Source organism: Siphateles boraxobius, unplaced genomic scaffold, assembly GCF_051911475.1.
Source record: "Siphateles boraxobius isolate OS27281-9 unplaced genomic scaffold, OSU_SipBor_1 46, whole genome shotgun sequence".
Lineage (NCBI taxonomy): Eukaryota > Metazoa > Chordata > Actinopteri > Cypriniformes > Leuciscidae > Siphateles > Siphateles boraxobius.
Window position 1 is genome coordinate 17127647 of NW_027509097.1, and position 24907 is coordinate 17152553.

The 24907-nt window shown below is 38.3% G+C and overlaps 3 protein-coding genes across 3 annotated transcripts in view; all 3 read right to left on the minus strand.

Moving 5' to 3' along the window:
• shisa9a (shisa family member 9a) overlaps positions 1-24907 on the minus strand; it is a 736130-nt gene that overhangs the window by 479960 nt on the left and 231263 nt on the right. The window lies entirely within an intron of this gene.
• Positions 211-2086, minus strand: rnf151 (ring finger protein 151). Its single transcript, XM_077201287.1, has 4 exons — positions 2078-2086; positions 1853-1998; positions 883-979; positions 211-789 (listed from the first exon to the last, which is right to left on the minus strand). The coding sequence occupies exons 1-4, from the start codon at positions 2084-2086 to the stop codon at positions 298-300; spliced, it is 744 nt and encodes a 247-aa protein (XP_077057402.1). The 3' UTR covers positions 211-297.
• Positions 10590-14321, minus strand: noxo1b (NADPH oxidase organizer 1b). Its single transcript, XM_077201140.1, has 8 exons — positions 14137-14321; positions 13959-14039; positions 13803-13875; positions 13031-13214; positions 12625-12833; positions 12415-12537; positions 12210-12327; positions 10590-11546 (listed from the first exon to the last, which is right to left on the minus strand). Exons 1-8 carry the CDS (start codon positions 14200-14202, stop codon positions 10967-10969), a joined length of 1434 nt encoding a protein of 477 aa, XP_077057255.1. The 5' UTR covers positions 14203-14321; the 3' UTR covers positions 10590-10966.

Sequence of the window (24907 nt, forward strand, 5' to 3'; positions counted from 1 at the left end):
CTCATGTTTTTAAACCTGTATGACTTTCTTAATTCTGCAATCTGCAGAAAACAAAAGAAGATTTTTTTTCTTGTTTTCTTTTCCAGTGTTGTTTTGTACCATATTGACTTTCATTGTATGGACAGTTGAAACATTCTTCAAAATATCTTCTGTTATGTTTCACACTTCACAGGAGAAAGAAATTCATACAAGTTTGGAATGACATGATGATTACAAAAAGGGAAAGACGCATTTAATAAAACTCGCACATGAAAAACTAACTTGAATGCTTTCTTTGAATCCTGAAGGACATTTCCGTCATGTATATCTGACTCTTGAACTGTTAGTGTGATGGTGTCTGCTGCTCGGACTGGCGGCACTAGCGTCTGTCCAAGTGCTGGTTCCCTCCCCTGCTTCAATTTCCAGATCGTCGACCTCCAGGCTCTCACACATCAGATTGATCTGCCTTCTTATTTGTGCCATCCGGCTCTGCATGCGCTGCATCTTCCTGCGTAGGTTGGCAGCGATGGCCCTCTGCTTCCTCCGCTCGAATACGTAGTGCTGCTGTAGCTCTCGGTAGCAGTTATGTCGGGCCTGGTTCTCTCGGACGAGAAGAGTCCCGCAGCCCATGGGACACAGCTGTCGCCAGTGGCTACAGCTCTGGTCATGTGCCTGCGCATCTTTCCTCAGCACCTGCTGCCCACAGCCTTCATGAGGACAGAGCTGCCACTCATACGGACAGTTGGAGATGTGGAGGTACTCGTTCGAGAGCGGGAAAGTGGTTCTGCAGCCCTGCTGTGCATTTCGACACTAGGAACACAGACACATTGTGTTGTTCCACATTCGGTTTAAGCACGAGACACAACTATAGACTTGAGCTTTAAAAAATGTTGCCTAGCCTACCTTGATTGGTAAACGGCCAATGGATTTACTCAGCTTAAACAAAACCAGCATTTGGTTCTGGTCAATAGGCTGCCTGCAGCAAGGGCATTTCACCTGTCTGAAACAACACTGGCTTTAACATTTGCTAAAACATCCAAAGCAGAAGTAGGCTACTGTACTCTACTTTACAAAAGTTTGGGGTCAGTAAGATTTTTTTCTTTCTTTCAGCAGGGACACATTAAATTGATAAAAAGTGCCACTAGAAGTTGGTCTTTTTGTCACAAAAATCAAAATCTGGTATTTTGAACCTTCTCTTCATCAAAGAATCCGGAAAAAAAATATTACATCTTATTTTAAAATAGGCTATTAAACACAACAATTATAAAATAAGCATAAAACAAAATAATATTCTATACAATTTACATCGTAATATATAATATTAAGTATACGATTATTACAAAATGAGATTATATAAATCTCATATCAGCAAAAGGATCATGTGACACTGAAGAGTAATGATGCTGAAAATTCAGCTTTGATCAAAGGAATAAATTACATTTTAAAATATATTAATATAGAAAACACTTGATTTAAAATGTAATAATATTTCAAAATATTTCAAAACATTACTGTTTTTACTGCATTTTTGTCCAATCCAATAAATGCAGTCATGGTGAGCATTTCAAAAACATTAAAAATTGTTACCGACCTCAAACTTGCGTTTACTGGAAAGTGTTAGAATCCATCCCATCTGGTTAGCCATTATATTTTTTAAACAGGCAGATGTAAAAAGCTTCTGTGTAACGCATTTCAAATTGAACAAGAGAACCTGCTAATTCAGACAATACCAGTTATGCCAATTAAGTTATAAATCAAATTATAACCTTTTTTGTTATTTATTTTTATTTTGTAGTTCTGGAAATCCTTTTACAACACTTCCCAGCCTTGTCTAATCCGGTTTGTCTTATTATAAAATATTGAAAATTGTTACCTTTTCATCCACTGTAAAATGCATTCCTTGCAGAAGACATGGTTGCATTTGAGTCGTACAGGGCAGCGTAGAACGGCTCTACAGATGACACAAATCAGATCATCATCTGGGGTTTCCACAAACTGCTCCACTTCATAACCTCCAGTCTAATACCAAAATAAAAACAATTCTTATGTACAGTACAAACATTTCATTAATATATTGTAATGGCATATGGGTGCTGACTGCTAGCATCATTACTATTTTTTCAATGATTAATATTACTACTATTAAATCAAACCATTTCAAACCACCCTTTTATAGTAAAATTGTTCATGTCATATATTATCAGACTTTTTAAACATAATGTTTAAAGCTTGTAATATGTACATACATTATTTTCCCCCACAATTATCAAATTTTATTTTATTTAATAAAAAAAAGAGAAAAACTCACCATTTTCACTTGTGTTACGAGGACACAGCTAATACATATGCTATATATGTTAAATAATCTGGAGAGGCAAAAAGACAGACAGATCTGTCATTACAACACAGAGCAAAACATCCCAAAGGAGATCACTTGACCCTGGATCATTCAGAAATGCATTGCAGATATCCAATTTTCTCTTCTTTTCCATTCTAGCACAAGTGACAAATGTGGTTAGCACCTGACAACTTTTTTCACTAGTCACTGGGACCCTATTTTGGTACCATCTAGGTTTTACTTATTAGACAAAAGCATTGGTATGGAAACCGGTGAACTTCAATGGCTGCCTGCTCTAGAGGCTACAAGCCCTATTCTCTAAACACACAGGTCTGAATGGCCAATGAACACACAGCAGCACTTCCTACACAATAGAATATATCATAAATGTGGGTAAATGATGTTCCACACTTTCCACACTTTAACAATTAAACTCATAAACTATTAAATTAAAGTCAACAACTGTTATTGGAAAAAGCGTTAGCTAAAAGCTAAAAAGGTTTTTACAATAAAGAAAACACCAGATTGCACTGGCCACCATTCATATGTACAGGGGAGAGTGGGGCTAAGATGTGTCAATGGGTAAGTTGTGTTAGGCTACTTTTGATTACATAATTGACCCTTGTTTTAATGTTTTTCAGTGTTTTTTTATTACACTTCCTAGTTTACACAACAGATTTTGCATAAATATTTTAAAGTGGATGAATTTTAAAAAAAAGTCTAGATGAAACTTACAATCAAAACAATCAAAACATTTCTAGAATGCAGGACAAACTTGAAGCAGATTAATCAATATAGAACAATATAGTGAACTAGAATGTACATTTCCAGAAGAAAATGTGAAGTGGTGCTTGCAGTGGCAAAACTCGCCACTCGGTTGCTAGGGTGTGGTACATGATTGCATACTAGGCAACAAACATGTCTGTACTATGTTCTGGTGCTGAGATATGGCTTATTCATGTTGTTCAGGTGGTTGCTAGGGCATTGCTAAGGTGTTCTGAGTGGTTGCTAGGGTGTTTTGGGTGGTTGCTAGGGTATTCTGGGTGGTTGCTAGGGTGTTCTGGTTGGTTGCTAGGGTATTTTGGGTGGTTGCTAGGGCATTGCTAGGGTGTTCTGGGTGGTTGCTAGGTGGTTGCTAGGGTGTTCTGGGTGGTTGCTATGGTGTTGCTAGGCGGTTGCTAGGGTATTCTGGGTGGTTGCTAGGGCGTTGCTAGGCGGTTGCTAGGGTATTCTGGGTGGTTGCTAGGGCGTTGCTAGGCGGTTGCTAGGGTGTTCTGGGTGGTTGCCTGGGTGTTGCTAGGCGGTTGCTAGGGTATTCTGGATGGTTGCCAGGGTGTTGCTAGGCGGTTGCTAGGGTGTTTTGGGTGGTTGCTAGGGTGTTGCTAGGTGGTTGCTAGGGTGTTCTGAGTGGTTGCTAGGGTGTTGCTAGGCGGTTGCTAGGGTATCCTGGGTGGTTGCTAGGCGGTTGCTAGGGTGTTCTGGGTGGTTGCTAGGGCGTTGCTAGGCAGTTGCTAGGGTGTTCTGGGTGGTTGCTAGGGTGTTGCTAGGGTAATTTGGGTGGTTGCTATGGTGTTACTAGGTGGTTGGTAGTTGTCAAAGATGGTTACTGTTGAGTTTGTAGCATTTTATTGGCATGATTTAGCACTTAGCTAATCAATATTAGCATGTAGCTATTCACTGCTAGCATGTTTAGCATGTAGCAAGTCCTGTTTGCTAGCATGAGTAAAAAGAGCCAACCCCCATCTCTATACGATGTTTTGATGCAGAGATATAGGTCTTGCAAAACGGTTGCTAGGGTACTATGTTTGGTTGCTAGGGAGTGGCTTGGCAGCTGCCAATCATGAAGCTCCAAAGTCAATGTGAATGTATAAACCAACCCCCATCTCTATACGATGTTTTGATGCAGAGATATAGGTCTTGCAAAATGGTTGCTAGGGTACTCTGTTTGGTTGCTAGGGAGTGGCTTGGCAGCTGCCAATCATGAAACTCCAAAGGCTGCTTGTCAGTATGAATGATATAAACCAACTCCCATGCCTCTGTGACATTCAGAATGGAAGATATCCCTCTTTGGATTTTGGTTGCTAAGGTGCTCGACAATGGTTGCTAGGGCGTGGCTAGGAAGTGTTGAGGTGATTCATGATTGGCTGTTTGCTGCCCCGAGTCAAACGAGACCACCCTCATGTTTCTATGACAATTCAGTCCAGAGATATCCCTTCGATCTCTTTCAATGGAAGTCTATGGGAGTTGTTGCTAAGGTGCTCTAAATGGTTGCTAGGGCGTGGCTTGATAGCTTCACAATGATCCTGAGAGACTGATTGGTTGTCTGAGTAAAATGAGCCCGCCCCTTTGTCTCTACGACACTGTGATCCAGAGTTATGTTCAATATAAAAGCGTTTTCTATGGTGTAGGACGGCCCATTTCATGGGCCGTCCTACACCATAGTAAGTCAATGGGGAAACTTTGGGCAGCTCCTGCCCCCCAGGGGTGCAACTTTTACCCCATTGTGTGGTATGTTCTTACAGAGTCTGTCAGCCTCTTCAAATGTGGTAAATTACACGTTTCTGCGACATCCTCGTTCCGAGCTACGACTCGTCAAAGTTTGACGCAATGTTAAGTCTATGGGATTTTTCGGCCGGTTTTTCGCCCCTGGGGCGAACATCGTACCCCCGATCCCTTATAAAAGCCATAGCACACCATTCCCGAACAGGCCGCACGTTTTGACGCCTCATTCGTGGGTCTGTGACAAAAACTGCGGGAGGAGTAGCGCGTCAAAAAGTGGCCAGAAGAATAAGAATAAGAAGAATAAGAATAACTAGAATGTACATTTCCAGAAGAAAATGTGAAGTGGTGCTTGCAGTGGCAAAACTCGCCACTCGGTTGCTAGGGTGTGGTACATGATTGCATACTAGGCAACAAACATGTCTGTACTATGTTCTGGTGCTGAGATATGGCTTATTCATGTTGTTCAGGTGGTTGCTAGGGCATTGCTAAGGTGTTCTGAGTGGTTGCTAGGGTGTTTTGGGTGGTTGCTAGGGTATTCTGGGTGGTTGCTAGGGTGTTCTGGTTGGTTGCTAGGGTATTTTGGGTGGTTGCTAGGGCATTGCTAGGGTGTTCTGGGTGGTTGCTAGGTGGTTGCTAGGGTGTTCTGGGTGGTTGCTATGGTGTTGCTAGGCGGTTGCTAGGGTATTCTGGGTGGTTGCTAGGGCGTTGCTAGGCGGTTGCTAGGGTATTCTGGGTGGTTGCTAGGGCGTTGCTAGGCGGTTTCTAGGGTGTTCTGGGTGGTTGCCTGGGTGTTGCTAGGCGGTTGTTAGGGTATTCTGGATGGTTGCCAGGGTGTTGCTAGGCGGTTGCTAGGGTGTTTTGGGTGGTTGCTAGGGTGTTGCTAGGTGGTTGCTAGGGTGTTCTGAGTGGTTGCTAGGGTGTTGCTAGGCGGTTGCTAGGGTGTCCTGGGTGGTTGCTAGGCGGTTGCTAGGGTGTTCTGGGTGGTTGCTAGGGCGTTGCTAGGCAGTTGCTAGGGTGTTCTGGGTGGTTGCTAGGGTGTTGCTAGGGTAATTTGGGTGGTTGCTATGGTGTTACTAGGTGGTTGGTAGTTGTCAAAGATGGTTACTGTTGAGTTTGTAGCATTTTATTGGCATGATTTAGCACTTAGCTAATCAATATTAGCATGTAGCTATTCACTGCTAGCATGTTTAGCATGTAGCAAGTCCTGTTTGCTAGCATGAGTAAAAAGAGCCAACCCCCATCTCTATACGATGTTTTGATGCAGAGATATAGGTCTTGCAAAACGGTTGCTAGGGTACTATGTTTGGTTGCTAGGGAGTGGCTTGGCAGCTGCCAATCATGAAGCTCCAAAGTCAATGTGAATGTATAAACCAACCCCCATCTCTATACGATGTTTTGATGCAGAGATATAGGTCTTGCAAAATGGTTGCTAGGGTACTCTGTTTGGTTGCTAGGGAGTGGCTTGGCAGCTGCCAATCATGAAACTCCAAAGGCTGCTTGTCAGTATGAATGATATAAACCAACTCCCATGCCTCTGTGACATTCAGAATGGAAGATATCCCTCTTTGGATTTTGGTTGCTAAGGTGCTCGACAATGGTTGCTAGGGCGAGGCTAGGAAGTGTTGAGGTGATTCATGATTGGCTGTTTGCTGCCCCGAGTCAAACGAGACCACCCTCATGTTTCTATGACAATTCAGTCCAGAGATATCCCTTCGATCTCTTTCAATGGAAGTCTATGGGAGTTGTTGCTAAGGTGCTCTAAATGGTTGCTAGGGCGTGGCTTGATAGCTTCACAATGATCCTGAGAGACTGATTGGTTGTCTGAGTAAAATGAGCCCGCCCCTTTGTCTCTACGACACTGTGATCCAGAGTTATGTTCAATATAAAAGCGGTTTCTATGGTGTAGGACGGCCCATTTCATGGGCCGTCCTACACCATAGTAAGTCAATGGGGAAACTTTGGGCAGCTCCTGCCCCCCAGGGGTGCAACTTTTACCCCATTGTGTGGTATGTTCTTACAGAGTCTGTCAGCCTCTTCAAATGTGGTAAATTACACGTTTCTGCGACATCCTCGTTCCGAGCTACGACTCGTCAAAGTTTGACGCAATGTTAAGTCTATGGGATTTTTCGGCCGGTTTTTCGCCCCTGGGGCGAACATCGTACCCCCGATCCCTTATAAAAGTCATAGCACACCATTCCCGAACAGGCCGCACGTTTTGACGCCTCATTCGTGGGTCTGTGACAAAAACTGCGGGAGGAGTAGCGCGTCAAAAAGTGGCCAGAAGAATAAGAATAAGAAGAATAAGAATAATAAGTATGTGAGATAACAATAGTGTTGCTTTGCCATAGGCAAGCACCACTAATAAGTATGTGAGATAACAATAGTGTTGCTTTGCCATAGGCAAGCACCACTAATAAATGTTGACGCAAGAACCAAACAGATCCTCTGCACAGACCTATGACCAACTTCATGCTGGATCCAATCTTCAAGGAACTGGATTGAATTTTTGAATGCTACCGATCCTAATTCTAAATTTCTGACTTGTGATGGAGTCTGAATCATAATGACACCGTGTTCGTTCGTTGGCCAGAGGAGAACTGGCGGCTGATTGAGCCGGGTTTCTCTCAAGGTTTTTTTCTCCATTTCTGTCACCGGATGGAGTTTAGGTTCCTTGCCACAATTGCCTCTGGCTTGCTTGGTTGGGTAAAAGTAATGCATTACGATATTGCGTTACTCCCAAAACAGTAACTAATTGCATTACTTAGTTACTTTTTAAGAAAAGTAATTTATTACATTACCGTTGCGTTACTTTTTCTCAACTTGGGCTGGGCTTGCTTGTTTGTTTTTTAATAACAACAAAAAAAGTTCTATTTTTGACAAAAGTTAAGGCCCTTTCACATCAAAAGTGAAATGAATAAGCCTCAGGCTGAAGGAAATGCATATTTACGCCTGTACAGTATAGGGCGCAGCTCAAACAAACATTTCAGCTGCTGTTCTGGATTAAAGAACAATAGGATACAGGAGAAGGAAGTAATTTTTGCTTATTAGTATGGTTGAATTAGATCATTGAAGGTCAGCAGAAAAGACATTGGTTAATAAAATTAGATTAAATGCATAAAGTATATTTGTGTAATTTAAGTTTTGCTTAAAATTCTGAGATTGCATTTTACTGTTTTTATTAATTTTGAGGAATACTGAACGTTTTTCGTGCAAGTGAGATGAGTAAATGCATGTTCACATTTAGTCTAGAACTAAAATAACCATCGTGTACACAGCGCACACAAACCTCCTCACTTTATTTGTCTCAACATGGGGACAGGAAAGCTGTCAGTCAATAAATGTGAAAAAGTGACTAGCGTTACTTTTGTTACTTGAAGAAGTAATCGGATTCTGTGACCCAAGTAACTTTTAATGAGTTACCCCCGCTTAAAATTCAACCATATTATTGATTTAACTGCACTGACACTAATGGAGGAGAACTGTAAAACACAAAACAGAAGCAAGTGTAGAAAAGACGTGTCAAAAAATCAGCTCTGACCATTAAGACTTGCAGTGTAAATGCAGCCTAAAGACTCCCACAGCACCTTCCTAGACAGCACTCAAACATTCCTTAAATAATGAGCTTCACACGAATCAACTGTGCACATTAATTTCATAAGGGAGCACCAATTCACATTAACCTATGGGGTGTGTACATTAAACATCTAGTCATCATCACACTATGTTCCTTGGCTTCATACTGCAAGTCTAATTATATCACCATCAGAGTGTTGAGTTTATCTTTCTGAAAATTCCCCAATGTAATTATGACAGTGAGCTAGATAAGTCAGCTAATAAACTTCAAACATTAACACGAGAAGTGCCAAAGATTTCTTTTATGGGAAGCTGCATTTCCTTGTATAATTAAAACAGACATTGTCAGGAACAGTTTGTCACCTTCTATTGCTTGTTTGTTGATTATTACTATATTCCAGATGTGTGTACGTTTTTGAGGACACCAGTGGTGACAGTCAAATTCTTCTGTCAATTTCCCCTTATTATAGGCCTATCACCATTGCGTCAAGTTAAGTCATCTTTATATAGCCTTGCGCTTTATGTATAAAGATTGCTTCAAAGCAGCTTTACAGTGATAACAGGAAAATAATAATAAATAATCCTTACGAAAACAATAGGGCCTTCGCCCTTTCGGGGCTTGGGCCTTAAAGGCAGGGTAGGTAGAACTCCCCAAAAATACTTTTTCCAAAGCAGCCCAAATGCGCGCACCCGTTTTGAAGAGGCACGGACAGAAGCTAGTAATAATTATGGCAGATAAAGAACAGTCACAATTCTCAGTACCTGCATATAGAGGCAGCGAAGTCATACAAGTTAAAAAAAGGAAGACAATATTTTGAAAATACTATGAATAAAAAGTCTTTGGATAAATCAAGAAATCATAGAGAGTCATTATCGGCGTGGCTTTCCAGCGGCGGCGACTACTGAGGGATCTCAAGGGGCTGAAAAGTGATTCCATGATGGCTTTATTTCTGCTGACAGGTAATCTTGCTGTTTTCATTTTGATGGCATTTATTTTTTCATGAAGCATCATGTATCACTAGCACACGTACCTAATATAGCTACCTAACGTTACGTAGCATAATAACGTTACACTGGCTTACTACCTATGACAGTGTAACTTTGGTGTCGACTGGTAGCCTATAACGTTACTGTTATTGAGCCAGGGTTGAGACGATAAATAAGCAAGAGGCCAATCTGCAGTTGAAAGCTGTTTTGTTTAATTTCGCCAAATCTAACTTTAGGTTAAAAGTTTAGGGGATCTATTTTTATACTTTACCCTCAGCCTAAACTTTGTTCATGTTCACCGTGAACTCTGCTCCGTTTTTTCACGTTTGGTTTGTTGTTATATGCTCTACATATGTTTACCTATGTCTTTATGTTGTACCTGGATATGTTATGAATCTTACAAATTCACCTTCATCACAGTGTAACTGATAGTAACGGCAAACGTGTATCAATGAAGCTATTTATAGCTTTGCCTTATATTCAGTTTGATTCGGTTACAAGCTAGTAAAATATTTTAAACTTTACCAGTATCGATATGCGAGCTTGATAGTGAGTATAACAGCCATGCTAATTGTTTATATTCATAATGATAAAGTTAGTTATTTTATTACTTGTGATTCTGACATGATGTCACTACATGCACTGCGCTCCTCTCTGCTCGGCGCTGGTAAACGCGTCCGACTCTTCCAGCTTTGCGAACGCCCGGGATCGCGCGTTCATGTGTTTTGGGGGCGTGGCTTTGGAAGGAGCCGAGAAGGGAGGGGGTGGGGGTGGGAGTTAATGGAATAATGAGCTGTGTTTATTGCAGTCCTGAGAGGACTACAGACACTCGATTTTTATCATTTATTTTCCAGAACACTTACATTTTAATTATGCATTGATATATAAAGACGGTTTAAACAAATTTGGAAAAAAGTATTTTTGGGGACTTTCTACCTACCCTGCTTTTAATGATTCATTCATTTCGGCTGTACAGCAGCAATAAAAGAAAATAGTGTCAGCTGAAATCAGTTCAGCGTTAATTCAGTTCCGATATAAAGATCAATTATTAAATTTGTTAATTTTCATCTATAAAGCAGTTCTGCAAAAAACAGTGATGTCATCATCCAGCTCAGTTCAGTTTTATATATATACATACAGATGCTTTATGTGTGCATGCATGTCTGTTAAATTACTACATTCAATGAAAAAACCCATGACATCAGAATCATTCAAATGCAGTCAAAACATTTATTGGAAAATATGCATGCAGGTATACAAGCTAAGGTCCAAAACATGTTTTTTTCCAGTATGGAATACTATTAACTTCAAGACAAAAATATAACAGTCTGAATATAAGGTTAATAAAAAAAATAAAAACACACTGAAAAAACAATCCTTTAAATATGTACACTGTATCTACCATAACAGGTTATGTATAATGCAAATGATTCATTTGAGATATAACTAATATAGCCCCAAAAATGCATACAAGGAGATTATAATGAACCCAGATTAATATTGTTGTTTTACCTTAAGACTCAAAGATGATGAAAAATAGGTAGAAAGTATCTCATTATCATACACCCATACACGCTCTCACTCCTTTCAAGCTCTACCTCCATCTACCACGATTTCTCTTTCAGGCGCAAAACGCCGTGCAGATGTTGCCAGAGCAACTTTACGGGTGTAGGTTGTGCAGCGGCGTAGGATCTCCTGAGTTTGTGGTCGGGGTGGTATCCTGGGAGCTCCGACTCCTTTCATAAGGTGGCCAGTGTCTGAGCTGATGGGGCTGGACATACCACTATCAATGCTGTCTGGCTCTTTATCCTGCGGTCTCAGGCCCTCTTCCCCCTCTGAGCTGGACATGCTTGGGCTCATGGAGGTGGTGTCCGAGGAATTGAAGCTGAAATCGGTTCCATCATCGCTGAAGCTGCCAGACTCCTCGTGTTGTCCCGGATCGCTGTTCTGGCTCTGGGGCTCTGACAGCATTTCCAGAGAGCTGGAGCTGAGGAAACTGTTCATTCGGTTTTGTGTGCGAACCTGAGGCTCCAGTTTTAAAGAGTTGTTGGCGGACAGGTTGATAGCGGAGTTGTGAAGTTGCCCCTGAAGAGTCTGAAGGCCAAAGCCGAGGCTGCTGTAGAGCTTAAGGTACATGGAGGGCACATAGCCTGCCTTTCTGTTGTATCTGCACAGGGAATACAAGCTTAGGTTAAGTTTTGTATGGGACAGACACATTATGTACATTTAGAAATAATAGGCATTTAGAGATTTAAATGTTTGTTTTGGTAGAAGTTATGACACAATAATATTTGTCAGTGATAAAATGTCAGTGTTGTCTGTGCTGAAGTTAAGAAAAGAAACAACACTATCTATCTAACCACTATTGGTCAAAACTCAACACTTTGGATTGATTTCTATAGGATCATGTGAGAATGAAGAAATGGCATGTAGTTTTGCCATCACAGAAATAAATTTCATTTAAAAAAATATATAAAAGAGAAAACCATTTTCAAATTATATTAATATTTATAACTGTATTTTTTTTAAAATAATGGCCGACTGACTGTATATTATGCTTATTGCAAGGCAACTTGCCAAATAAATTGATAAATGGATATGAAATATAGATTTAAGTTTGTATAAGATGTCAGAAGCAAACAAAAGACATGCTATGTAGGAAATATGTTGCCAGGGCAACTCAATCATATAGTTTAGCAGCCATTATGCAGAATGTGGCAAATGGCCAATCAGATAATAATCTTCCACATACCTGTACATTGTCTATTGATACTGTACATTCTATCATTCTCTGAATGTCAGTGCAATTGGAGTAAACAACTTCTATTACCTAACAAGCCACCAGCCATTATCAGACCTCTGTAACACCTCCACAACAGCGCCAATGCTCAGAGAGAGCTCGTCCTCTTTTTTAGATGTGTAACTTCTCGTTGCGCAGTACAGAGACACTAGGGGAACGGAAAAAAAAATCAGTTACCAAGGTTATCTTTGGAGATTCAATACGACAGAACGTTTATGTAACAGCTGTATCTTACTTTCAAAAGTAGGTGAGTCAAACTCCTCCTCATCCTTTTCTTCTTGCCCTTCGTCACAGAATTCCAGGTAAGGAGCAGGAAACCAAGCTAGACGTTTATCGTCATTCTCGACAAGCCACCAACCTGATCACACCACAGAAAAATATTGAGAAGCTATAAGGATCTGCACTATGAACTTTAGTTCACTTTCTTAAGGGGGAAGAGACATACCTGCTTTGTCTTTGATGAGCACATCCAGTCTTTCATCCACAGCTACTTTAAAGGGCTTGTTCTTTGTATCTTTAGTCTCATATGGAGCCACACATCGATATGTCTTGGACACAAAAGGCTGGGTCACGTTCCCATTGCTCAGACGTTTATTTTCCAAGTCAGGTCCTCTGTTGACAGTGGGGATGCTGTTAGATTGCAGAATCATCAAACTGCAGGGAGAAAAGAGCAGCTTTAACAGACAATTACAGCACAGTTTCATTCCAGCAGGTTGACATGGATATTAAACTCTGCCAACCAAACCAGAAAAAAAACAAATACTATAGCTATAGCTATACGGTGTACATATTCTTGGAACGCTGCAGTAACCTACTTATTTGCCGCAGGGGAAAAAATCTACATGGCCTACCTGTTTTCTGTATATTCTGGCAGAAGCTCCTGCTCACTTGGCAGGAAAAACTGAATGACTTCTGTGGAATGTGACACAGTCGCGTCACACTGCAGCAGGTTGGAACAGTAGCTCTCCAGAAACCTCAGACGGGACACTGACTTAGCCAGAGCTTTCAACTGAAACGATGGCATTATGCACTGAGCTGTAAACAACAGAAATCTCAATGAACAAAAAAACAAATAAAAGAGTGGATAAAAGAGTGAAGTGAAGTGTGGATAAAAGAGTGGTCTTTAACAGGGCCCTCTAGGGGGTTAATGGGAGTACTGCAGACATGTGGCCAAAGTTCAGCGGTTTCCCTCCGATATAAAATATTATAATTATAATAATGATGAATGATTATTTGAAAGACTTTGCAATGTGAGCATCAATATGTAAAGTATGTAAATACAGGAATTTGTTACTACTTTAAGCCTAACCTATAATAGCATGCATAAACAATGGGTTACAAAAATGGGTTTCACTTTATTTTAAGGTGTCATTGTTACAGAGTAAATATATATTTAAGTACGGAGTAATATTAACTACATGTAGCTTACTTACTATAGGGTAAGGGTAGGATTAGGATTTGGTTGAGGGTTATGAATAATTTACTGTTATTAGGCTACTATGGTAAGTACATATAACATATGTAAAATAAATAAAATAAAGTGTTACCAAAAATGGTAAATTTAGATGTTTCAACATTATGTAGACCTCCATATTAATCACCTAATAAAACTGTTAACCATACCTTCAAATCTGGGTAGCACTCTATCCTCTTTCCGAAATTTGTTTTCCACCTGAAACTTCTTCTTTAATTGCCTCTGTTGGAAAGAAATGTAAATTAAATAACGAATTTTTCACTTCTAGTAACGACTTGTGCCAAGTAGTTGACTGCAAAACGTACATGGAGCGTTTTGAAGTCTCGGAGGGATCGGTACACTATCAGCTCACTCTGGTCTGACCATAGCACAGATGTCATGTATTTCTGTAACAAATCAACAAACAAACAATTATAATCATACGCTATATTCAATAGCGTTGTCAGAATTTAAAATTATCATACGAATAGATCATATTATTACTTTGTACTTGTCCTTTTTCAATACTCCGATAAGACGGACATCGACAGGAAAGCGAGGGTCACTCATAGCTGAATCTGTTTCTGATGAATGAGATCACAGTAAGAAATCTCTCCTTCCTTGTTCTCTTTCAGCATCACAAGCATCCTCATCATTTATAGGCCTAGCCGAAAGCCATGGGCGTGTTGTTTATCTCACGTGATTAAAGAAAATTGAGTGAGTGAACAGTTGAAAGAGAATAATGATAAGCAAAAAAAAAAAAAAAAAAAAAAAAACCAAGTCTGATAAGCGGCTGCGGGCACGTGCGAAATTGAGTGTAAGAGAAGTTATGACACAATAATTTGCCAGAGATGAAACGTCAGTGTTGTCTTCAAACCAATGTGGGAAAGTTTATAACACTATTTTGTCAATGATAAAACGTTATTGTTGTCTGTGCTGAAGTTTATTACTTACAAGAAAACAAACAACACTATCTATCTATCTAGAGTTTTTTCAGGTTAAACCATAGATAAACTCAGACTGTAAACAAAATAGGGTTAAACATAGCAATTAAGTTAAAGGGTTAGTTCACCCAAAAATGAAAATTCTGTCAGTAATTACTCACCCTCATGTTGTTCCAACCATGCAAGACTTCGATCATCTGCAGGACACAAATTAAGATATTTTTGATGAAATTGAGAGCTGGCTCTCTCCCTCATAGGCTGCTAGGTAATTGCATATGCCGGCCCAAAACAGTTAGTTAAAGACATTATTAAAATAGTCCAAGTGACTACAGTGGCTCAACCTTAAGTTTATCAAGCTACGAGAATACTTTTTGTGCGCAAAAAAACCCCTAAAATAACGACTTTATTCAATTATTCATTTTCTTCCTTGTGGGCCTCTGACGTGAGTTCACAAGAGGGCCACGACACATGCGCGAGAAATGATAAGATCTCAGTCGTTGATAAAAATCGTTGATTTAAAATAGCACAAATTAATATATTTTTGATAAAATCTGAGAGCCTTCTGTCCCTACCACTTTGACGCTTCAAAAATTTCATAAAGAGATCATAAAACTAATCCAAAGCTAATATGAATTTAGCAGCTTAGTGCAAATTTTCTGAAGAGACACGTTTGCTTTATATGATGAACAGATTTAATTTAGGCTTTAATTCACATAAACATTCATCGACTCTCACATCAGTTGTGGTAAACAGAAGCTCAAGCATCACTTGACGTGCGAGAACCAATGAGGTTCATTCTCGTGTTATGCAGCACGTTTGAGCCTCCATAAGAACCAATGAGGTTTGTTCTTGCGCGTCAAGCAGCTAAAGACCAAATTAAATCTGTTAATCATATAAAATAACCAAGTCTCTTCATAAAATTTGGACTAAACCACTCAATTCATATGGATAACGATCCCTTAATATACTTTTTGAAGCGTAAAAGTGCGTAGCTGTCAATGGAGGGACAGAAAGCTCACAGATGTCATCAAAAGATCTTCATTTGTGTTCAGAAGGTGAACAAAAGTCTTACGGATTTAGAACGACATGAGGGTGAATTGAAAGAAAGAATTTTCATTTTTTGGTGAACTATCCCTTTAAGAACTATGACCAACTAGCAGTTAGTCAGGGGTAATCAGTCTTACTTTTCAGTATCAAATTAATACTTATCTACATTTTTACGACTTAAAACATTTATGAACAGTCTTAAAGAAAAAAATTGGATGACTAACTCAAGTCTTAGCGGTTTAAGGAGTACCTTTCCCGTAAGCGATAATGACTTTATCAAAACAACCAAAGTGAGCAGTTCATTCAGGCTTGTCATCCTTTAGTAATTTTCCCATGATGACCTGGTGGTTTTGTGGGGGTGGACAGGCTAAGTGGGGCTCACAGGTGTGTCTTCAAACTGAGGGTGATGAGAGGGCAGACAGCTGGAACATTGATCTGAAGCTGCTGGCGTCACACTGGCCTTGAAGAACCGCCAAAACTCCTCTGCAGAATCAGCTCAAGGTCATCAGCAGTGAGGGTTTGTCATGCCTCATGCATGCACACATCATCACCTGGAAAAGGAGCCCAAGCGCACGTTTTGGCTGTCCGGATGAAGGCACCAAAACACGTGCTTTTCGTGCAACACCCACTGAACCGGGGCAACACACGAGAAAATATGTGCCCACAGACTTGATTTGGAGCCAGCTGCAGTAATGAACAATATGACCACTTGGAAAATACCCTAAAGAAAGTCCCTTCTAAAGGTTTCTAAAATACGGCTGAAATTGTTTTCCAATTTATGTTGCTTAACTGATTTAAAAAAAAAAATAGTAATAGTACATTAAGGCATCATTTTATATATATTTTCACTACAATACATTTCTTTTTCTTGCCATGTGAAATGTGAGCATGACCTAAAAGATATTTTGTTGATTTGTATAATCAAGACACTTCTGCTCATAATAGCTAATAGCTGAGATGTGCACATTTGCATTAGATTTGCAAATAGATTTGAAAGATGTTATGACAAAGTATGCCTTTGTTACAGTAATGAGACTTATTAAAAAAAAGAATAATCAATAGTCAATGCTTGTTAGGGCCCGAGCACTGATGGTGAGAGGACCCTATTGTTTTTTTCTCTGTTTCTTCTTTTTCTCCTAAGTGAATCGCTTTTTTGAGGGCTTAAACATGCTCGAAAACTCATGAAACGCTTCAGAAGTGGTGAAAATGTACGTGTGATATGGGTTTCAGAATTGGATGGGGCAAAATGGCTCACATAATTCAGGAGCCTTCAAATGCCTCAGGTCTCATTCACAATAATGTATGACAACACTCAAGCATCTATATTGGGGGGTTGTATATTTACTGCGGAGAATGAACAAGGAAGAAGCTTTGCACATTTGTTTCTTATCTAAAGTACTAGATGCAAACTTTCAAGCTCCTGGGAAAAGCATTTATATCACATCCGTCCATCCTTTTATCAATCTCTCTAAACTAAAAAACTTAATGTATTGAGTGTCTCCTGATACATACAACAACTACCAGCTGCCAGTAAGTCATATTCTGAGGTTTCTCTGTAATAATAGTCTTGGGTCTGTGGGTGTATCTTTAAAGAAAGAGCAACTTGGGTGACTTTGGACAATAGCCTTTTGTGCATCTAGGTTGTGCAACATGGTTTTATTCATTATAAAATACTTAATTATAGTAGCTTTGAACATCCTTTATAGTAAAACAAGTTAACAACACTGTTACTTAATGCCCTGCTTTGTGACTATTCCATGTCTCTTTACATTAACAAAATATCAGCATACTCTTTCAGAATCCATCTATATTTTATAAAGCATATAAAAGAAACAAAGAAAAAAAAAACCTCTGCACTTATCGGTTTCACTTCAATTGAACATCTTGATGCTGCTTGGTCATAGTTTCTTTCCTCTAGAGGATGTTAAGGTTAAATAAATGTTGGCTTGTCAGCATGATTGATTATTCAGGATATACTCTTTTTTTATCCATTATGCAAAGATGATTAAAAGAAAAGGCTGGAATGTTTCATCCTTAGTGTTATTTGAGCAACATTTCTTTGTGTCATTACAGTAATTGTGACCATTGCACAAATCCACAATATGATCCAATAAGCATCCACAACCAAGGCTTGACAAACAATACCGGACAATGAAAAACAAAGCATAAACTTAAATGTGAGCACAGATACTGTATGTGCACAGCTGAACATAATGAGTGATCACATTAACATCCATGACAACAAACTAAACAAGAGAAGACGGAGCAAACTGAAAACAAAGTCCATGTGATGATGTGTATGAGTCACAATATTCAGTGGCTAATTTTCAAATACATCACAATTAAAAAGATTTCATTGTCTTGCTTGAATATGTTTTGGTCCATATGCACACCATGTGCACTATTCCAAATTTACAATCAGACCTCAGACTCAAGTTTACCATTAGGTTGAGTCTTCTAAAAAAACAGGCCATAAACATGTAGTCAGTTTCTTGGATATGACAAAAGCTCTTCCTGTAACGAGAAATATAATTGATTCTTTTTCCTTGTTTGAACACAATAAAGTTTACTTACTCACCCCTTCCAGTACCACTCCTAGCCAAAGTATCCACCGGTTTATTATACAACAGTCATAAATATATCCATTTATTTATGTTTTTGGGAAGCTTTTGATTTTGTTTGCGTATGCTAGTTTGACTGTTGTAACGTGGGATTATTGCTGCAGAATGCAGTCATTCATTTACTGACAACAGAACAGATGGTTTACTGTTCTTATATTTATTAATTCACAGGCAGTTCTCAATGTTTTATGAGTCTTCTTTGACAAGTTTGATGCTCAATTGATCAAGGTCATGCCAAGAGCCAATAATAACAATAGCAATATTGTAATGATGCAGTATATCCAATTGCAGCTTTTATTGGGAGAAGTTAAACAGGCAGGAATCAACAACAGCAAACAGGGCCACATAGACAAGGCAGAGACAAACCACATAACAGGCGATGGTCGGGGCAGACGACGAGAAGCAAGGTCCAGTAAGCATCCAAGTCAGGGCGGGCAGAGAACAAGCAGAAAGTAGGGATGGCTGACGCGAAACTGACGTTCCGAAGCTTCGCGTGATCCCGAAGCGCAGATGTTTCGAAACACTGATCCGAAGCGTGGTTCAAAACACCCATGTCACGTGACTACGGCTAAATGAAGCTTCGAAGTGTTTCACAAGTGTTTCGACAGCCAGGTGGAATCCGCCGAATCAGCGTTTGATTGACAGGTTCGGAAACAGAACACACAATCGCAAATCTGTATAAAAGTGAAGTCAACGCATCTTGACCTCGTGGGTTTTTGTGAGAGGAGTTTGATTTTGAGATAGCGGATGTTTGGTGGTATAGCTGACATTTATAGAGCGATTTGTTTAGTTATATTTAGGCTTACATTTAAATGTACACATTGACTGATCGGCTAGAGACAGCGCCCGATGCCCGATGATGGAGAGAAAACGGCCAGGTGGAGCAGACAGGGAAAGGACAAAGAAAACACTGAAGCAGCAAAATGTTGCAAAATTACTGACCTTTTCAATGCTTCAAGTGCAGGTCAGTTTCATCTGTAAATACTGTACTTTTTTCTACGTTAATTTAGTATTGAACTGCTAGCAAATGTAAGCGGTAGCCTACATTCATGGAGAAGTCAAAACAAATGAGTGAAACAGACCACAGAAAACTCACAGAAGAAATGTATTGAGGTAAAAATTCGAATTGTTTTTATTTTATTTAATTTATAACATATGATTTAGTTTAACATAACACAACTAAGGGAGCGTTTCGCTGAATATTATCACGATTGAAAATGTTACATTGAATTTATTGTTCAGTAAACAAGCAGCGTATTTAATATTTATTATTAAGTTACTTACATTTTAGAGACAAACAATATTAACTTTTTTTGTTCTATTTCACCGACGACAATAGTTCCAAAGGAAAGCAACAGCAGCGCGTGTTTTGTTACTGAATGATTCAGCGTTTTGAACGAATCTTTTGTATGAATGACTCAATGACTCACTAATTAAGACGGTAACTTGCCGCCACCTATTGGCGGTTTAGTTTAATGTTTAATTATTGCATTTTTTTATTTGTATAATCAAACATTTATTTAAAACATCAATCTCATAACATTATTTATTGCAGTTGTAATTTTGCAGTGCAAATTATTTAATATGATGGGTAACAGCCCTGTAGTGATTATTATAACTGAATTTATTGATCAAATGTAATAATTTGACATGAAAGATGATGCATACATTTAATAAGGTAATACAAATTATTTTTATTAATGAATTTTATTAAATTTATTTAATACATTTATTTCATTAAAAAGTCTTACGCAACCTGCTGACCTTCTAAGCTAACATTTTTGTTTAACCTTTCTTCTGAAGTTTATATACATTTATGAGTGAGAAGTAGAGAGGTAGAAACAGCTTTGGACCTCTAGAATAAAAAACTCAGAATAAAGTGAGATATTGTGATCGGCAACTTGCCTACTGCAAAAATACATCATCCATGATGCGCCATTTAAGGAGCACTCATCCTGACATTTTGCAGGGTGCAGACTGAGGATAGCATTCCCCCTGTACCTAGGCCTGCTACTGACACTGCTGGGCCATGTAAGCAAGGTATGCATTGTTTGAAATATAATTATAATTGAAATATAATAACAGACTGTTGGGACACTGTTTACAAAGTCCATAGGCCTGTGTCAACCCCCTACAACCTAACGTCCCAATCACAACTGCCAATCATGTTAAAAACAGCTTCACTGTGAATGTAATATAATATGTTGTCAATATAATATTATATTTTGTGAATATACATTTTATAGGTCTGTATATGAGTACCTACCCAATCTACAGCCAAGACATCATTTTGGTTTTCCTAATAGATTTATGGATCAAAAATATATTTTTATGCCAGAAACAGGTATCCCTTTTGAGAGGATTTTTTCAAAGGCTGGAGAAATTATCTGTAAAAAAAGAAGTAGGCTAAGTCCTTCGACAGCAGAGAAATTAATATTTTTGAATACAAATCTATAAAAAAGTGAGACATTGTGGCTTGATTTCTTTTATTAATAATAATTTTTCATGACCAAAATAACATTATGCACAGTGAGGAGCCTTTACAAGCTTCACATATTAGAAAAATACAATAAAAAAACAAAACAAATTTAATGTCTCGTTGTCAATGTTGTTTCAGATCAATACCTGCAAGTGACCACTAGGTGTCACCGTTGAGACAGGTGTCGGATTGTTTCAAAGCCTCTACACGATATGGCACATTTGCTTCAACTGTTTCATTGTTTCACGAAGCCTCGATCTGCCCACCTCTAGCAGAAACGGGATACACCGTCCAAGGTCAAGGTAGCAATAATCCACCGGAAGAAACGCTCAGAAATGACAGCCAGGAAAGTCACTTCACCTTGGTGTGGTGCGTGGAAGTGTTTTATATGTGTGTGTCTGAATGAGATGCAGGTGTGTGTAATCACCGAAGTGCAGGTGTATGGTGTTTGGTGTAATCAGTGCAGGGAGGTGCATGATGGGAAATGTAGTCCGTGATAACCCAGGGAGTGCGTGGCTAATCGTGACAAATATAACTTATTTCCCAGAATAGTTTACTCTGTTACTTTCACCTAAATATTGGGGCTATTTGTTCTGTCAAAATTTCCATCCTATAAAGCAGAGAAATTATATGGAATTGAAATTATGATCTTTTTCTTGCTTTTATAGAAATTAATTTAATGGCGCGCAACCTACAACACTTTTGGCAGTGATATCCATAATACAACATGGCCTTAATTTCCTCATTGCTTAATGGTTAACATGTAAAAAAAAAAATTAAGTAAAAATTTCAGTAAGCTAATTCATTAACTGCCATCTTTCCGCATGAAGATGCAACAAAAATAATAATAAAGCTGGAACGCTGTATTGACCAATGAGAATCAAGGACTGGAATCATTTTAAAAACATCGTTGTTGTGCTGTTTTGTGCTGAGTTAAAGCCTGAACACATCAAGAATAGAATTAGAATGATTATTAAAACGGTATGGTTATAGTTATCATTCATGGTGTGATCGGCCCTTTACAGTTCATTTACAGTGCAACAGTGTAAAATGTGTAACATATAATTATAACCTTAGAGCTATTTACCTGATTTTACCTGATGTTGGTCTGAATTAATGTATTTAGTTTGTTTCAGTGATGTAAAATAATATATACTTAAGTTTTTTTTCGGTAACTAATGAGGAAATTGTTTAAGCAAACTAGTAGAATTACTGTAAGGTACAATCATGCCATAATATTGACCAAAGTAGAGCTCAGGGTTTGACCAATAGAGCTGATATGGTAGTGGTTACACAAGTTTAATTCCTGGGTATTCTGAATAACTCAACTATTTGAATCCTCTTATGACTAATTATAGAAGGTAAACGAGTAGCTGTCGATCATATTTATGCCCCTATTACATTTCGCTTTCCTGGTACATAACTGTTACAGGAACAATAAGTAAAACTAGTTTCAATGAAAGCATAGTTGTGTTACATCCTAAACACAGAAATGTTACCTGCAGGCTCTCCTCCCCAACCCCTCCCAAACAGCTATTCTAAGAGGACAAATGGCTTTACATCTGTCTTATAATAATTCATCATTGCTGCATAAACATTTTTCATTGACTGCAGTATAGTAGGCGAGTATGCATGCTGAACCAAAACATTTATTGAAAATAAAAAAATAAACAATGAAAGTGTTATATAGCGCATTATCATTATCAGATTTTATGCTGATAACAATTACTTGGGAGACAATTGTCAGAAGACTTCACTAAAAGTTACAAAGTTGGGGTTTAAATGACACCAATTAATATTCAGTAATAATATTGATTTAACTGCACTGACACTTTCGAATGAGAACAAAATTTTAACGGAATATAGCTGGATAATGACACAAATCTGCAATATTGACACAGACAGAACTGACTTGAGTTGAATTATGACACTGTTGCCTTCTGTAGTGCTGCTGATAAATGAACTGAACTAGCTTCATAATTGATGAAATTTGCAACATTGATTATTAACCCGAACTGAAACAACACTGAACTAAATTGAGCTGAATAATGTATATATTGTCCTGTGAAATTACATTTGTTTTCATAATTGATACATTTTTACTTTAACACTGTTTTTTCCTGTTTAATGTGAAGCTGATTTAAAGGGTAACTAAACCCCTGGTCAGAGCCTGACTCCACCCACTGGCAATATTTGAAAAATGCTGGAAAGTGGGCAGAGCCCAGCGGAGGGGGGCGTGCACCTGAGACGCATCTGTCTGTATGGAACTTGCCTATGTCACCAACAACCCCTTACATCACGAACCACCCCAAACATCCAATAGGAAAATTCAACTGCAGTAGCCACCGTTCAACCTGAAGAGGGAATATATTGTAGAATTAAAACACTTTATATACAAATGTCAAAAAAGTTACTCGAATCAATGAACCGTACTAATAAAGCCCCACTCTTACAGATCATTAACTAAAAAAAGTTGGTTAAGGGTTTAGTTACCCTTTAAAGGTTAGGTTACTAGAAAATGAAAATTGTCATCACTAACTCACCCTCATGTCATTCCAAATCCGTAAGACATTCATTCATCTTTAGAACACAAATTAAGATATTTTTGATGAAATCCGAGAGATTTTTCGTTTTTAGTGTTTTTTTAGTTAGCTTAGATATAGCATAGCATAGGCTACAGCTATCCGAAATTATTAGAGATAATGTTTATTTCACGATCTACGATATTTTTCGATAAAAAAACTTTGATAACAAATTTGATACAAGCATAATTCTGTTTAAGAATTAATTATGACATGACATGCTTGTAATAAAAAAAAAATATTATGCCTTATTGCTTGTGCTGTTTAAGTGACACTAACGTGAAACCAGACTTCATTCGCCCCAATGGAAAGCTTGTTTACACTGTCTTATTGATTCCCTATCCCCTATACAGGGCACTATGTGCCATTCACTATGTAGAAAATAGTAAATGTGTGAACAAGTGACCGATTTTAGCTGTGGCTTTGGCGTCTATTTATAGTGTAGGGGGCGGGACACTTTAGATTCTAGAGAGCATTTGATTGGACAGAAAATCCGGTGAGAAGCTGAAGTACAAAGTGATAATCAAAATAATTTATCCATATTGGCGGAAGTGAGAGACTGTAAGTTTTGAAAGCTTATTTCTTCTAAATGCGAATTTTTTCATTGTTTTGGAGCACACTAGCTTATAGATAACAGAAAGGCTAACAGAGTCAAAAGCAATTTTGATATCATAGGGACTTTAAAAAACACTGTAGCCTATGCATGCCAGACAGGTAGCTGGCAATGTCTCTTTGTAAAGAAAAAGGGGCAGGCCTATAGTCTGAACACGTAATATGCAAGCACATGACGTCACCATTTAAACAAATTTTTGTTTTTGTAGTTTACGTTGAGACAATAACGGAATCGTTTTCAAAAACATGCACTTTGAAACTCATTTTCAAAATAATTCGTTTTCAGGACCCCAATATGGCCTAAATACACTATTCAAAAATCAAAAGGTCTCTTATGCTCACACCAAGGCTGCATTTATTTGCTTAAAAATACTGTAAAAACAGTAATATTGTGAAATATTACAGTATTATAGAACTAATTTCTATATTAATATACTTTAAATTAATAAAATATATTACTGTGAGGGCAAAGTTGAATTTTCAGCATCATTACTCCAGTCTTCAAGTTCACGTGATCCTTCAGAAATCTCTAATATGCTTATTTGTTGCTCAAGAAACATTTCTTATTCTTATTATGTTGAAAACAATTGTGCTACTTATTGCTTAATATTTTTAAGCAAACTTTTTTTCAGGATTCTGGGATGGAAGAAAGCACAAAAGAACCGCATTTATTTGAAATAGCTCACTGCAAACTTTTGAATGGTAGTAGGCCTATATTTGATCAAGTTTCCTTTTTTTCCTTTGGTTTTGTTGTTGTAACAATATTTTTAGATTAAAATATTTACCATAGATTATTTTTTTTGTAAGGGAAGATTTTTCCATTCGAAGAAAAAATAAAGAGTTAAATGGAGATGAAATAGAAAGCACAGTTTAAAACAAAGCTTTACTGACGAGGTTACAGGCAGTCTTGTTTGTTTAGCTAAAGCATTGTAAGAATTCCCATTACAGTTTTAATTGCCCATAGGCCTAGGCTGATGGGAAGGAAGTGTG